This window comes from Melopsittacus undulatus, chromosome 4 (genome assembly GCF_012275295.1).
Source record: "Melopsittacus undulatus isolate bMelUnd1 chromosome 4, bMelUnd1.mat.Z, whole genome shotgun sequence".
NCBI classification, from domain to species: domain Eukaryota; kingdom Metazoa; phylum Chordata; class Aves; order Psittaciformes; family Psittaculidae; genus Melopsittacus; species Melopsittacus undulatus.
In genome coordinates, this window is record NC_047530.1 from 15,343,986 (window position 1) to 15,358,365 (window position 14,380).

The 14,380-nt window shown below is 43.7% G+C and overlaps 1 protein-coding gene across 1 annotated transcript; it reads right to left on the reverse strand.

Moving 5' to 3' along the window:
* Positions 1-140: 140 nt before the first annotated feature.
* Positions 141-13,296, reverse strand: PSMC6 (proteasome 26S subunit, ATPase 6). Its single transcript, XM_034061900.1, has 14 exons — positions 13,139-13,296; positions 12,342-12,421; positions 11,953-11,992; positions 11,467-11,519; positions 7,693-7,760; positions 7,309-7,423; positions 6,320-6,407; positions 6,061-6,122; positions 5,848-5,971; positions 5,026-5,087; positions 3,868-3,988; positions 3,699-3,779; positions 1,735-1,806; positions 141-617 (listed from the first exon to the last, which is right to left on the reverse strand). The coding sequence occupies exons 1-14, from the start codon at positions 13,263-13,265 to the stop codon at positions 499-501; spliced, it is 1,212 nt and encodes a 403-aa protein (XP_033917791.1). The 5' UTR covers positions 13,266-13,296; the 3' UTR covers positions 141-498.
* Positions 13,297-14,380: the final 1,084 nt, after the last annotated feature.

The window sequence follows — 14,380 nt, forward strand, 5'->3', positions numbered from 1 at the left end:
TGTCTAAGGGAAAGGTACCTCTCACATGGAGGCAAAGGCACAGGACTCCAATAGAACACCTATGCCAGAGAAAAGCTGCTCTTCAAATTCTGACAAGGCATAATTCAATTCTCAAGAGTTACAAAGAACATACATCAGGATAAGCAGATTTAAACAAGTTTTATTCATAAACTATTTGGGAAAAGGAAATTTACCAATATAAAAAAAGTCAAGAAATTAATTGACTTTCTTCAGTCTGCTATCACATCCAGGCGCATTTATAAATTCCTACTATAACTGCTGCGAGAACACATCTCCACACATTTTACCTAACCTGGGCTGTAATGAATGTTTTATTTCAGAACTGTACAGAAAACACTTCTGTAGCCAACCTGCAACTAGTGTTACCAAATTACTAGCTACATGTTACATAAACACAATAATAAAGAAGTACAATATTTCTCTTTTTATACATTATGTGTATGTACGACACGTGCAGTCACAAATTATATGGTTAAATTAAACAGGCTTGTAATCAAGCTTGGACTCCAGCTTCTTAGAATCGGCCACTTTCCTAACAGCTTTCATGAAGTCTTCCTGAACTACAAAATCATGATCAGCACGGATGGCAAACATACCTGGGAAGAGTAATTTAACAGCAAGACTAAGTTGGTGCTCCTTGCAGCAACAGTATGAAAACAGTACATAGAGATTCGCTCAAATTAAAGTGAAAACACATCCAAATTACACTGTCTTGCATGTAGACTTTCACACATGGCTTAAGTGTTGCGAAAAGTAGCCTTCAATGAGGTCACCTTTCTGAACTAGGTGACCACCAAGAAGAAATGTGTAACTTGTTTTAAACTATGAGTATTTACTGTGCTACTTGCCCTTCCCATGTAGGCAAACCCTGCATGTACAGTGAGTTTATAATGTGGAGAAAGCATAAAATAGTATTAATTCTCTAGGCACCGAGGTACTAAGAGACATGGATTCTATACAAAAAGGATGAATATGAGTACCATCACCATCTCTGGAATGTATCCAGCTTTTATGAAAGTGTGACGTATGTCATGATACTCAGCCTACAAGTGGTTAGAGGCAAGCTCCAGCTCAGAAATGGTACAGCTGTTTTTAACTCCCATCATGCTGAACCAGACCTACAGAGATCTTTTATGACACATGTCACAGGGTGGTGCCCAAATCCACATAACTCCACGTGGACCCCGCTTGCGTATGGCCAGGGATATTCGGCAGGTGGAACATCACGTGAATGCAAGGCTACTGCCCCCATCGAGCACCTATCAGGTGGTCTGTTGTTACACCCAGCCAGGTTTTCTGCTGACCTGGCAAGAGACCTATCAGAAACCTTAGAGGGAGGGTGTAAGGAATCAGGTTCTGTGTGACTGTACAGGTCATAAGCAAACTTTGGAGAAAAAGAAGATATTTTGTTCAAGTTGCTTCATCAAAGCTTCAGGGCATATCACCTGCTGCTGCATAACCTTAACAGTCCAGACATGTGAGACATGCTGTGAAATATGCAGCTCTTTGAGCATTTTGATACTGTCCAGATGCTAACATTACCACTTAGTAATGTTATCTGCTCTTAAGAAAGGAACACAAGAAGTGAGCATCAGTGAACAAGCATCATGTTCCAACAGCAGATTTTTGACCTTGACTGAGACAAGTATCAGAGAAAGATCTTGAATGTTTAGCATTAACTAAGACTTACAAAATGAAGAGTTAAGAAAATACCTGCTTCAGTACAGACATTTCTCAAGTCTGCTCCGTTAAAGCCATCTGAAAGCTTCACAATTGCTTCATAATCTAGTCATAAGACACAAATGTCAATTAGAAATAAATTCACATTTCCCATTACAGATGCCAACAATGCATATATTCAGCTAACAAACACTTTATTTTGATTTCAGTGCAAATAGATAGCTGTCCACTAGACTGATAAACTGAATTAACTGACATCAGCTGTATCACCCCTTTCATTAAAAAAAAAATTAATTGCAGCCAAAAGCTCATACAACTAAATCCCAAAGTGACTAACTGGTGATTACAAGCATCAACATGAAATGCAAGAAAAGCTACATCAAGGCATGCTATCATCATTTAAATGATATGAAAGACCAGAAAAATTATCTCCAAGTGATCATAACTCAGTTCTTTTCCCATTATAACAACTGTGCTTACTAAAAGCATTTAATGTCTTGATATATTAAACCTAATATTTTATGCACATATATTTACTAAAAAAGTGGCTATGGTTATAGCTTCTAGAAACAACTTTAAAAACACAGTGTATGCTGAGCCTTCAGAAATATCTAATTTTTGCAAGACTAGTTATTAAAAATAAATAACCTCGACTTCCTGCAAAGCTTTTTTTTCTCCAAGAATCCAAAGCCCCCTGGAGGTCAGAAACTCAACTATTTTAATTCCATGTAACACAATGCCCTATAAACGAGTCTTCCAATAACTGAAAAGTAAAAAAAGCGAGGGGACTAAGCAATACCAAATATCACAAGGTTTGCAAGTTTAAGGTATTCAGCAGACAGCAGTACTGGAAGTAGGAGAATCTCATGCTGGACCTTGGAACAGGTCATTATCTTCAGATTTTAATGCAGTTCACTCCCCACCTTTCTGATCAGTTCTGGCTGTTCTTTCAAGAAATCAAAGTGGAGCATCACAGCCTTCCGACATCAGGGTCAGAAACCTAGCTAATACCCATCTGTCATCTCACCCTGCTGAACAGTGTAAAGGAGTGACTCTACCCAGCTTCCCTCCAGTATCCAAAGATAAGAGAAAAAGGATGAAGCACTTTACCTCAGGTTCAGCATTAGCTTTAGAGCTTCTCAGGCTGCAGTGGCATTCATACATGTTCAAGCCACCACTGCTGCTAAGAAATGCAATCCTCATCCTTCCTGCCCTCCCCCAGCTCATTCCCACTCACGTACCACCCACTCTGTTGATCTGCAGCTGTTTATGCAGCCAGATGGTGAAGGAGATCAGTTCCACTGCTCAGATCATGATGCATGAATAGCTCATGTTAGCAAAGAGGCAGAGGCAGGTTGCATGCAGCTGGTGGGCCTTACTGCAATAAATGGCTGCCAGCATCATTTTAGAGGCAAACAGTTTTATTGAGGAAAGCTCTGAAGTGTCACTGTGACACTATGGCCCTGGTCAGCACAGTAATTACATAATATAAACCTTTTTATCTGACAGACACTTCTTACATTCTGGAGAGCAGTCTACACCACTAACCAAAGACAAGCTTTGTTTCAGACAAAGTTTTCATTATGCTGTCTCCAAACTCCAAAGCTTCTCCATGACTTTTAAAGGTACTTTATTGTGTTGAGACTTCTGCAGTAACAATTTTTCTTTCTGGGGGGTGGGGAGATGTTAATAATCAAAATGCATTTTACTTGCTTTAAGCTTTTCCTTTAGAGACAGGAAAGTACCTGCTGAGAATCATGCTGATTTTCCAGTTACAACCATGCTCCAAGGGTTTATATTCAGTTTTCCTTTGCAATGGAAGCCTTAACAACTGTTCAACCAGGATGTGATAAAACAAACAGAATTCTGAGAGAAGGGAAGGTGTGTGGCCAGTGTAAGGACACAAATTAAAAAGGCAAAGTCCCTATCGTAACAGCTCACTCTCTTCAGTTTTACAAACACAAGTAGAAAGGATATCCAGGTAGCTTCCTACTTACCTATTTCTCCATGTTTAGTGATAGGACCTGCATGAATCTTCAAAATATCTAATCTGGCTTGTTCATTTGGTAGATCAATATCTAGAGAGAATTACAGCTTTAGTAAAAGCAAAAAAACAATTAATACTGGTAGTATCCTCCTTACAACCACTGTGAAGTAGTAACTCACGTATTTTTCTATCCAGTCTTCCAGGCCGCAGAAGTGCAGGATCCAGAGTGTCTGGTCTGTTAGTAGCCATGATCATTTTAACTCTGTGCAGAGTATCAAATCCATCCATCTGATTCAATAACTAATAGAAAGCAGAAGTTTATTTTTAAACAACACAAAATTTTCCTACTGTGATCTACTGTACTTACTTTCTGCAAGAGTATTTTCACCAACATATAAATGTCGTGAAATCAAAAAAAAAAAACAGCTACAAGCTGCCTAATGAAAGGCAGCACACTTCCTGCATATTCTATTAGCAATAAAGAGAAGCTTAAGAGAGACACTGAAAATACTTTGCCCAGGGAAAAAGATACCTAGCAAAGCAGAGCTCAAAGTGAAAGACTTGGCTGAAACAATAAGGCAGTGAAAACAGTCCAAGTGCTGAGGGAGCCAATGCCTGGCTGGCACATTTTGATCATATTTGCCTGTCCAGGACATTCAAATGAGACTTGAAGAGCCACCTTTAGAATACTAATACACACATACATTAAAATTTCATTGTGATGATTCAAAGCACTTGTTTTTTGATTGCAGTGATTTAGTTCTCCATGTAAGGCAGACTCTATTCTTTTGAACTGGGCAAAACTGTTTGCAAACAGGCCAAAGAAGTTTCCTATTAGCTTCAGAACTCTTAATTGTCACCAGCAGTTTGAAATTATCTCAACACAACCCAGTTAACCAGAGCAATCTGTACAAAGAAATGCAACTACTTCTCCTAGTTTGGAAAAATCAAACTAGAACAGTAGTAACATTTTATTTATAGTGTCATTGTGACTAGAAGAGACAAGCTCAGCTTTTTCTTCTTAAGAGGGGCCCTCCAAATCTTCAAAGAAAAGGTGGTAACCAGCCATGAAGTTAAAGTCATCGTAAAGGAGAAAATATCCTAAATAATTTTAGCGTTTTTAAAGATTCTAATTAGTCCCCAACTTGAACTCATGGCTGAGTTATCAGGATGTGCAGCTGCCTATTGTAAAAGCATCATCTGGTTCACTTTTAGCATCAGATTATTAACTCTGAAAAAGTTTCACCGAGAACTGAGGCAGATCATTGTAACAATTCACGTCTGTATCATTATTTAACGTGGGCTGCACATTATGGAGTCAGGGATTAAACACTCACCTCCATCAGAGTCCTCTGAATTTCTCTATCAGCTGAGGTGCCTTCAGAAAAACGGCGACCACCTGCAGCATCCCAAACTCATAAGTGACAGTACTTTACTTTTGCCTCCATGTAATACTAAGATGACAATTAGGTATCCTTCTTAAACTGGGGGTAGGAGAGGTGGTAAAGAGCTAAAAGCACACATTGCAAAATGCTTTTTCCCATAGTCAAAAACATTCAATCCAGACACAAGCAGGTATCACAGAATGACAGAACAGTCTAGGTTGGAAGAAACCTTAGAGCTCATCCAGTTCCAACTCCCCAGCTGTGGGCAGGGACACCTTTCACTAGAGCAGGTTGCTCAAAACCCCATCCAACCTGGCCTTGAACACTGCCAGGAATGGGGAAGCTTTTCAGTTTAAAGCCATTCCCCCTTGTCCCATCCCTACAGGCCCTTGTCTAAAGCCCCTGTCCAGCTGTCTTGTTGGCCCCTTTAGGCACTAGAAGCTGCTCCAAGCTCTCCCCAGAGCCTTCTCTTCTCCAGGCTGAACAAGCCAGCTCTCTCAGCCTGTTTCCAGAACAGAGATGTTCCAGCCCTCAGATCATCTTCGTGGTCTCCTCTGGACTTGCTCTAAACTGGTCCACATCCTTCTTTTGTTGGGATCTTTCTTACATATGGTTCCAAGCTAGCTCCAGAAGGAAGCCGAGCCACTTGTCCCTTTATGTTTCTTCTGAACTGGCACACTTGAACACTTTCTTTTGAGAGGACAGACTGTGACTTTATAGCTAATTTCAGTGTTAAAAGCATAATTTTGCCACCCCCCAAGCCATCAGCCTTACCGATAGCATCTATTTCATCCATGAAAATGATACACGGCTGATGATCTCTGGCATAGTTGAACATCTCTCTGATCAGTCGAGCACTTTCACCAATGTACTTGTCCACTATTGAACTCGACACCACCTTTTGAAAGGCAAAAGGCACACGGATGAAGACACTGGAGTGCAAACAAATTTACCATGTGCATGAGTGCAAAAGTACAATCACACTACCTTCAGAAAATTGCAGTCAAGCTGGCTAGCAACAGCTCTGGCCAAAAGTGTTTTCCCTGTACCTGGAGAGACAGGAGATTAAAGGATTTTAAGAAGCGACTGCATGTTCAAAAAAAGCCCCAACATAAAATAGTAAAACAGTAGCAAGGGAGAAACATTCATAAAAAAAAACCCCAAAACAAAACCAAAAGCAAAACAAGCCTATTGCCACAGTTTGAGAGTGACAACTAAGCATTCATTACCCCTTCACAAAACTCACCAGGGGGGCCATAGAGCAAGCAGCCTTTTGGAGGTATAATTCCCACACGCTGGAATAGTTCTGGGTTTGTAAGAGGCAGCTCTATTACCTGTGAAGAGACAGATCAACATACTGAGACTCAGTGTCTGAGTTTCAGCTCAGCAGCCCCAGGGAGCTAAGGATACATTTGCCAGCCTGCTTTCCAGATATCTGTATTCTGACTTATCTGTGCATATTTTGTATGAGCAGCACTTAAGGAAATGTCAGATTGATGTAAGTAAGAGATCTACAATCCTGCCCTCATTGTTCAGACTTCAGCTCAGCAATGGCTTGTCTCCTGCAATGCTCTTTGTTACTGTCATAATTCTGCTACCCAGATTGATTCTAGTAGGTTTTGTGCAAAATTCAAGCCTGGTTTTCTGGCTGTCAATCCTAACTATGCTCTCCCGATGACTTTATGGCATGCCCTTAGCTAGAGTCTCAGTTCTTTCAGATCCTCTTCTTTAGAGAATTGTCTTCATATTAATCTCAGTGCAAGCTGCTCTAACAGTAAAGATATATCAGTTTGCAAACTGGGCTGTGGTGTTCAGAATAATCTTTCTCTGCTACCATGAGGTGTGTGCCCAGCACACAAGCAATCTCTGTTAAGGTCAGCTAGCTCACAGTGGGACAAGCTCATCTTCAAACACCCCCATTCTTGGGCAGGCCTGCAGCACTGATGCTCAAACTAGAGATTACTTTAGTACAATACACCAGTGCCCTGCCATCACACTGCTGTTTGCCACAAAGCCAGTGACAGGGCTATAACACTCTGAAACTTCAGAAGTTAGCTTCTAGTATGGAAAATGTGGTCTAAGTTAATGAGACATGGAAAGCATCAATCTGATAGGACCTTTTAACAACCCGTCTCATGATATTTAGGACAAACATCGGTATAACATTTTTGTGCTAAAAAACTTCACTCAGAACATGTACCACTATTTGACAAGCATTTCTGAGATATTAGATACCTCTCGCAGCTCTCTGATTTGTTCTGACAAGCCTCCAATCTCAGAATAAGAAACATCCCCTGGATCTTCATGAGACATATTATAAACCAATGGATCTACTTCCCTTGGCAAATATCTGGGGAAAAAGAGTGAAAAGCAGACATTTTTCATTGTGCCCACACACTTACAAAGTTATTGCAATAAATTATAAAGAAACTATAAGAATTATTTCTCTTCCTTCCCCCTTGATAAGACAAGTGTATTTGATGATACAAACAAACAAAACACTCCAGATCTAGCTACGAATACTACAAAACTGATCATTCAAACCTTTGTGTAACCTACTCAGATCACTGTTTTCCCTGTTTATATAATGAGAAGAGCAGCTGCAGAGCAGAAACCTACCTCATGATAGTCAGAGTGGTCATATCCAGAGCAACTCGCGTCCCCGGCTTCAGCTTACTTTTGTCAAGCTAGACACAGAAAAAGTATTTCTATTAGAACCATACTCCAGAACAACATCTGTTTTAGCCATGATGTTTACTGCAGCTTACACCCTTCACTCAACCACACACAAGAAGAAAACAAAGCTGCCAAGCAGCTCATTTAGTAAACACCACGTGCCCGCCACCACCATTTCCAGGAATGTTTAAACTGGAAAAAATTGGCCCATGGTGCCATGGGGACATGATCTTTCAGAGAAGCAATCCAGGCACCAGTCTAGACCAACAAACCTGTTGGTTGTCACAACTGGACACCTGCAAAGCCACACCACAGGAATAACTTCTGTTTGCACTGAAATAGATCTTTAGCAGCAAGTCATTAACCATTCCACCACTTTTGAAAATAAATACTATTTTCTAGACTGTAATAGGCTGGTCTGCTTTGTGTTTTTATGCTGTCAATCTGACTGGATTAGTGAGAGACTGAATCCTCCTTTCTGCTCAACATCAGGCAGAACCAGCTGTCTCAGAACAAGTAAGAATCCTCCTCTGAGAGCAGAGATGAGAGTCTGCCTGCTGAAGTCCCAGCCTGCCACCCTTCTCCTCAATGGCTTTCCAATTTCCAGCCTGACAGAAAGGGCAAGTAGATGTTCCTAACCTATTTTCTCCAAGCCCTCCATCATTTCACATAATTCAGTTATAACCCATCTTTAAAGCTGGATGTTCCAAGTGTTACTCTTTTGCTCTCTTTTACCTCAGCTGCCCTACTCATTCATCTGCCCTGGCAGTTTTTGTCTGCTTGCTCCATTTTTATGAGATTTTTAAACACAATAGCAGTCCTATTCCAGTACACCCTGATAAATTCAGATGGAGTTAAAGCAACTAACTCACATTTCTCACCTTATTTTTAAGAAACTTGGTCTAGGAGAGCAGTGCCATCTCTCATACAACACAACCTTGAACAATGATAAGAGATTACTTCCATGTCCACATTTGAATAATACAAAACCTGTTTGTTTCAAGTTTTACTGACAGGGCATCTGAACAACAATGATTTTGACAACTGTTTGCAAGCACTGCCTGGAGTTTCCCATCACCCCCCACTGTGGGGATTTATGTGGTCCCTTGACCATGCAGATTCTTTAGTCTCTAGTGGTGGTCAGGATCACACTGTCACTCCTCCTATACTGCAGTCACTAGTGAGATCTCTTTCTTGTTAGCTTCTACCAGATTCAACATAAAATCATAGAATAGTTAGGGTTGGAAAGGACCTCAATATCATCTAGTTCCAACCCCCCTACCATGGGCAGGGACACCTCACACTAAACCATATCATCCAAGGCTCTGTCCAACCTGGCACATTCCCCAGTAGATTTAAATTATTCCACAGTGAGAAGAAAACAAAGAGAAGCTACTTGACCTTGAATTCCTTAGGAAAAGCACTTCAGATAAGAAGTAATTTTGTTTCAATTTATGCAGTGTTGCTCTTCTTCCTCAGCAAGGCAGCACATCCACAGCGACTTTCATCAAACTAGTCCTTCAAGTAGTCTCTGAACACACCCCAGGCATTCGTATACCTTGGTATTTTGACATTTTGAAACCAATCACAGATATGGCTTTTTTAGCCTCTGGTATCCAATCAAGGATCTTTTAAGATCAGCAAATGCTTTTACTGAAGAATAAATTTGAAAGTATGCGTTGCAATGCCAGGCTCATCCAAGCACAACCTATTCCTTAGCATTTATCTGTTTCAACACACAGCATCAAGACTACCTCACATGTCCTGAAGCGGAATTAAGGATACTTATGTTCCAGAAAAATAATTTGTTCATTCCAGTGAAAGAAAATAGCGAGTTTGCACCATAATGCCTTGAAAGGGATGAAGCTTAAAATTATTTAAAGAGCATTTCAATATTAGCAGTTCTTGCAGATGACACAAGCAAAACCACAAACAAGTACTATGGCAGTATGCTCAAGGGAAGTCAAGAGTTCCTGTACATATACTACCTGAACTAACACACCTACTGGCAGCCATATTTCTCAAATAGTTTGCCTCTAGAATGAGGAGAAAAGGTCCATCCTTACTGAAAAATACATAATCCATCAGGAGAACACTTATTGCATGAGTTTTGCTCACTGCTTACTGCCAAGCACTGTTAACTGTGGGCCTGCACTGGCAATTCCCCAGCAGTCCTGCTTTTCAAATGGCACAGCCAGTTCCCTGCTCTGCCTTTCAGCTCCTACAGCCAGCCCAACACCATGATGGATGAATCATCTGAACAGTGCTGGTGGACTTTTGTATTCTAGAATCATACACTGGGTTGGGTTGGAAGAGACCTTCAAGTCCACGCAGTTCCAACCCCCTGCCATGGGCAGGGACACCTTCCACTAGACCAGGCTGCTCAAAGCCCCGGCCTGTCCTTGAACACTGCCAGGGCTGAGCCAGCCGTGTTGGAGTTCTATCACACTGATCTTCAATTTAACTTCCACATACAAACCTTAAGCTAATCCAGATATTCTGGGCACTGAAAAACATTTGCATGTTTTTCTTGCAAACACATTTTATTCCTTTATATAGAACCACTAGGAGTTAAAATTCTGCACTTAACATCGGTTTCTCTGAAAGAAAAGCCACCTCTAATACACCACTACTACATGTCTGCTCTTCTCACTGAAGGAATTCTGGTTTTCACAACTTCCAAAATACAGAACATGCTACAATCAAAATGTGTTAAAAGTTCAGCTGTAGTTAACTTTCCCCACCATAAAGGAATCTGCTTAAGATAAGAAGTCACAGCTGTTAGAAGATCTTACGTTGTTTGTGCATTAAAATTATGAAGTTAAACGTTGCTGCCTTCTCAGGATACACTATCGTTCCCTGGGCTCACTGCTCTCTGTTCAGCTACCTTATGGTCTCACATTTCATGCATTCTCTTCTTTGCTTCCATTTCTCAAAGTCAGGGATGGGTGTAATAAAATCTAACTAGAAATTTGCCTTTGCTCTCCCAATGGCTCTGGAGTTGCAGAACACTTCCACTGCATATTCTAGGTCCTACATACTAGGGATTTATTACTCTAAAGGGGTTATGTTCAGCACTCAGTTAACCAACAGGTATTTGAACCACACCTGCAATAGAATGCTTTACACTTTGTATGAAAATAAAAAGCAAAGAGCACCTCTAAATGGTTGTTGCCAGCCACAGCAGATGGATTACACTGTACACAAGTTTAGGTATTTAAGTGTTTGGCTTCTACAGAATTTGATATAGGCAAGAAAGGTGGTATCCTGTGGACTGAGAGTGCCAAGGCTTTTTTTAAGATCATCAGCAACAAAAGTCCCTTGCAATGTTCAGAGGGGGGGCCTTGCCTACCATAATTATTTATTGCAGTGTAAAACCATTAGAAAAAAAACATTAATCTGAAGCTCAGCACTACGACAGCAAAAGTCACATTCTGTATTCACAGCATGGCAATGGAGACCATACATAGCTGACTAATTTTTGTAGCAATGATTAATTTCAGGGAATTCAAGATTAGGCAAAAACACAGAGTTTCAACTACATGAAAAGAATACAGCATATGCAAAGTTCCAGGAATGTTTCTGACTTCTTTGTCTTTACTTGGAAGTTACTACTACCAGCTACAAAGGGAGAGGGCAAGCAGACACCAGATAATCTTGCTAAGCACACAGTTAATGAAAAGCAAACTTTCATGAATATTCACACATATCAGGTACCTGACGACGACAGCCAACCACATATCTTGGTCCATTTGTGGCCTTGACAATAACTGGAGAGAAAATAGCAAAGAAAAAAAAAAAGATCACATTTCCTTGATTCACTGCTTTGCTATGCTTTTCTGCCAATATTCAGATCACCACAGAATCTCAATCTAGTCTCTGCCCAGCCTGTGCTTGGGATTGCCCCAAAGCCAGTGTAGGACCTTGCATTTGACTTTGCTGAACTTCATGAGGTTAGCACTGTCCCACCTCTCCAGCATGCCCAGGTCCCTCTTGATGGCATCCCTTCCCTCCAGCACATCAACCACACCACACAGCTTGGTGTCATCAACAAACTTGCTGAGGGCATGCTCAATCCCACTGTCCATGTTGCAAAGGTTTTTATACTCTTTAATTTGTTACTCTTACAAATCTTTAGCCAGATTTTAACTACAAAAGCTTGTTTTTGAGACCTCTAAAACTGTAACAGTCCAACGTACTTACATTTCTCTTCTGTTAGCTGTTTAAGAACCTCACCAACGATCTGCAAAAGAATAAAGGCAGTATTAACTTAGAGATAAATTACCATCCAAAACCACCTCTAACATTTGTTTCAGGGCACTGAAGATGACTCCCAGCTTTGAAATCTTCTCTCTTGCTTCATTCTGCTCACCAATGTTTTTAACACCTCTCTGTTAAGCAGGACACATGCAGGAAACCTCCCTAGCCCACACACTCAGCACATGTGTTCTTGACAGCAAGACCCCCCAGTTCTCTCAACCAGGCTGTTCTCACTTTTTCTTGATGCCATAAACAGACCAAAACGCTACACCCAGGCAGGCTCACAATCAACCACTACTACACGATGCCATGACCTCATTTTTCTTAATTACCTGCCCAACACTCTGCAAGGCCTTGAGATCATTTTCTGATTTTTCATATTGCTTGGTGAGCTCCTTCAGCTGTTCCCTTACTAGAAGAGGAAAGAAACACAGGGATTCGATTTTGTTCAATCCAACAGGAACTCGGGACCAGGCCCTTTTCCAAAGCTAGAGCTTTGGGAGAACTCCACACCCCACAAGTCACCCTCCTGCAAGCAGAGCAGAGCCCCTGCTCTGCAACACCGAGGACCACACACCCTTGACAGGGTGCTGATGAGCACAAATACTGTAGAAGGCATCTATAAACCCAACCCCCAATTTATAAAGGTCAGACATAAAGGCCCCAGCTCCTCTGTACAGCACTAGTATTTATACTGTCTGACCGATGCAGCACACAGCATTTCGAAAAGGCAAATAAAAAGCCAACAGAACAACCTCAGGGGCGGGTGGGGGGAAGGGCTGAGGAAGCCTCCCTTCCCAGCTCGGCTCGGTCGGGCCCGTCCCTCCCGCCCGCACCGAAGCAAGTGAGTCCCCAGGGCGCAGGCAGCCCCACGGGGCTCTCCAAAGGGAGAGGAAAACAGCACGGCACTAGCAAGGGGAGCCGCGCCGCAAGGCCCCGCGCCACCACCGGCAGCGCCGAGGCCGGCCCCTCCTCTCCCTTCCACCGGCGTTACCCCACGGGGCCCGGCCAGGCCCATGACGAAGCGCGGGCAGCGGCGCGGCGGCCCCCGGGCTTCCTCGGGGCTCCCTGGGGGCGCAGCGGCGGCGACAGCCGTGTGGGCAGCCCCGAAGTGTCGGCGCTCACTCACGCTCCTTGAGGCGGCCATCGATCTCCTTGTGCTCCAGCAGCTTCTTGCGGTAGTCCTGCAGAGCCTTGTCTCTCGGGTCCGCCATCATGAGCAACCGCCGCTCATAGGGAATGCCGGGAAGGGCCATGGCCGCGCGACCGCCCCGCCCCGCCCCCTGCGCGCGGCCGACCCACCGCCCTGCTGCGCGCCGCAGCACCCCCTGCCGCCGCGGAGGGGGCGCGCGCCTGACCGAGCGCATGCGCGGTGCGGGGGGCGCCGGAGCGCGGGCCTGGGGAGGCCGCGTGCGTGGTGCATGCCGGTATTTGTAGGTGTGCGTTAACGCGAGGTGCAGGTGTGCGGGTGAGGCGCGGTGGGGGCCGCGGCCTGCGCTGTGCTGCAGCACCGCATGCACTGCTGCAGGCTACGGAGGAGCAGCTGGAAACTGCCTGTGGAAAAGGGTCTGAGGGTGCTCGTGGACAGAGCTGAACATGAGCAGCTTGTGCCCGGGCAGCCAAGGCCAGCGGCTTCCTGGCCTGTATCAGCACCAGTGTGGCAGCAGGGCCAAGGCAGTGATCATCCCCCTGCACTGGGTACTGGTGAGGATGCACCTCGAATCCTGCGTTCGGTTCTGGGCCACTCACTACAAGAGGGACATTGAGGTGCTGGAACAGGGCCAAAGGGCAGCAGAGCTAGTGCACGGCTTGGAGCACAAGTGTGATGGGGAGTGGCTGAGGGACCTGGGGGGGGGGGGGGGGGTTAGTCTAGGGAAGAGGAAGCTCACGGGGAACCTTAGTGCTCCCTACAACTGCCTGAAAGAGGCTGTAGTGAGGTGGGGGTCGGTCTCCCACAGAACAAGCAATAGAACAAGAGGAAACAGCCTCAAGCTGCACCGGGGGAGGTTTAGGTTGGATGTTGGGAAAAATGTCTTCACCAGGAGGGTTGTCAAGTGTTGTAACAGGTTACCTAGGGCAGTGGTGTAACTAACACTTCCACTATCCCTGGAAGTGTTCATAAACCCTGTAGAGGAGGCCCTCAGTGACATGGGTTAATGGTGGCCTTGGCAATCCTAGGGCAATGGATGGATTTGGTTCCATTAAAGCTCTTTTTCAACCTAGCTGATTCTGTGGTTCCCTGTAGGTACACACCTGCACACCACAGTGTCTAGCACAAGCAGCAGCCAGGTCAGGAATCCCGATGAGCCTCCTTAGCTCCATGCCCTGGGGGCTGCCCACCCAAGGAAGCTGCCCTGAGGTTTGGGCCATT

Excerpts from the sequence above, each read along its gene's own strand:
- PSMC6 (XM_034061900.1), bottom strand. The coding sequence starts at position 13,265 with ATGGCCCTTCCCGGCATTCCCTATGAGCGGCGGTTGCTCATGATGGCG. Across the intron at positions 11,520-11,952 it reads ACAGCTAACAGAAGAGAAAT|TTATTGTCAAGGCCACAAAT; the intron begins GTAAGTACGTTG and ends TTTTCTCTCCAG. Across the intron at positions 3,780-3,867 it reads AAGACTGGATAGAAAAATAC|ATATTGATCTACCAAATGAA; the intron begins GTGAGTTACTAC and ends AATTCTCTCTAG.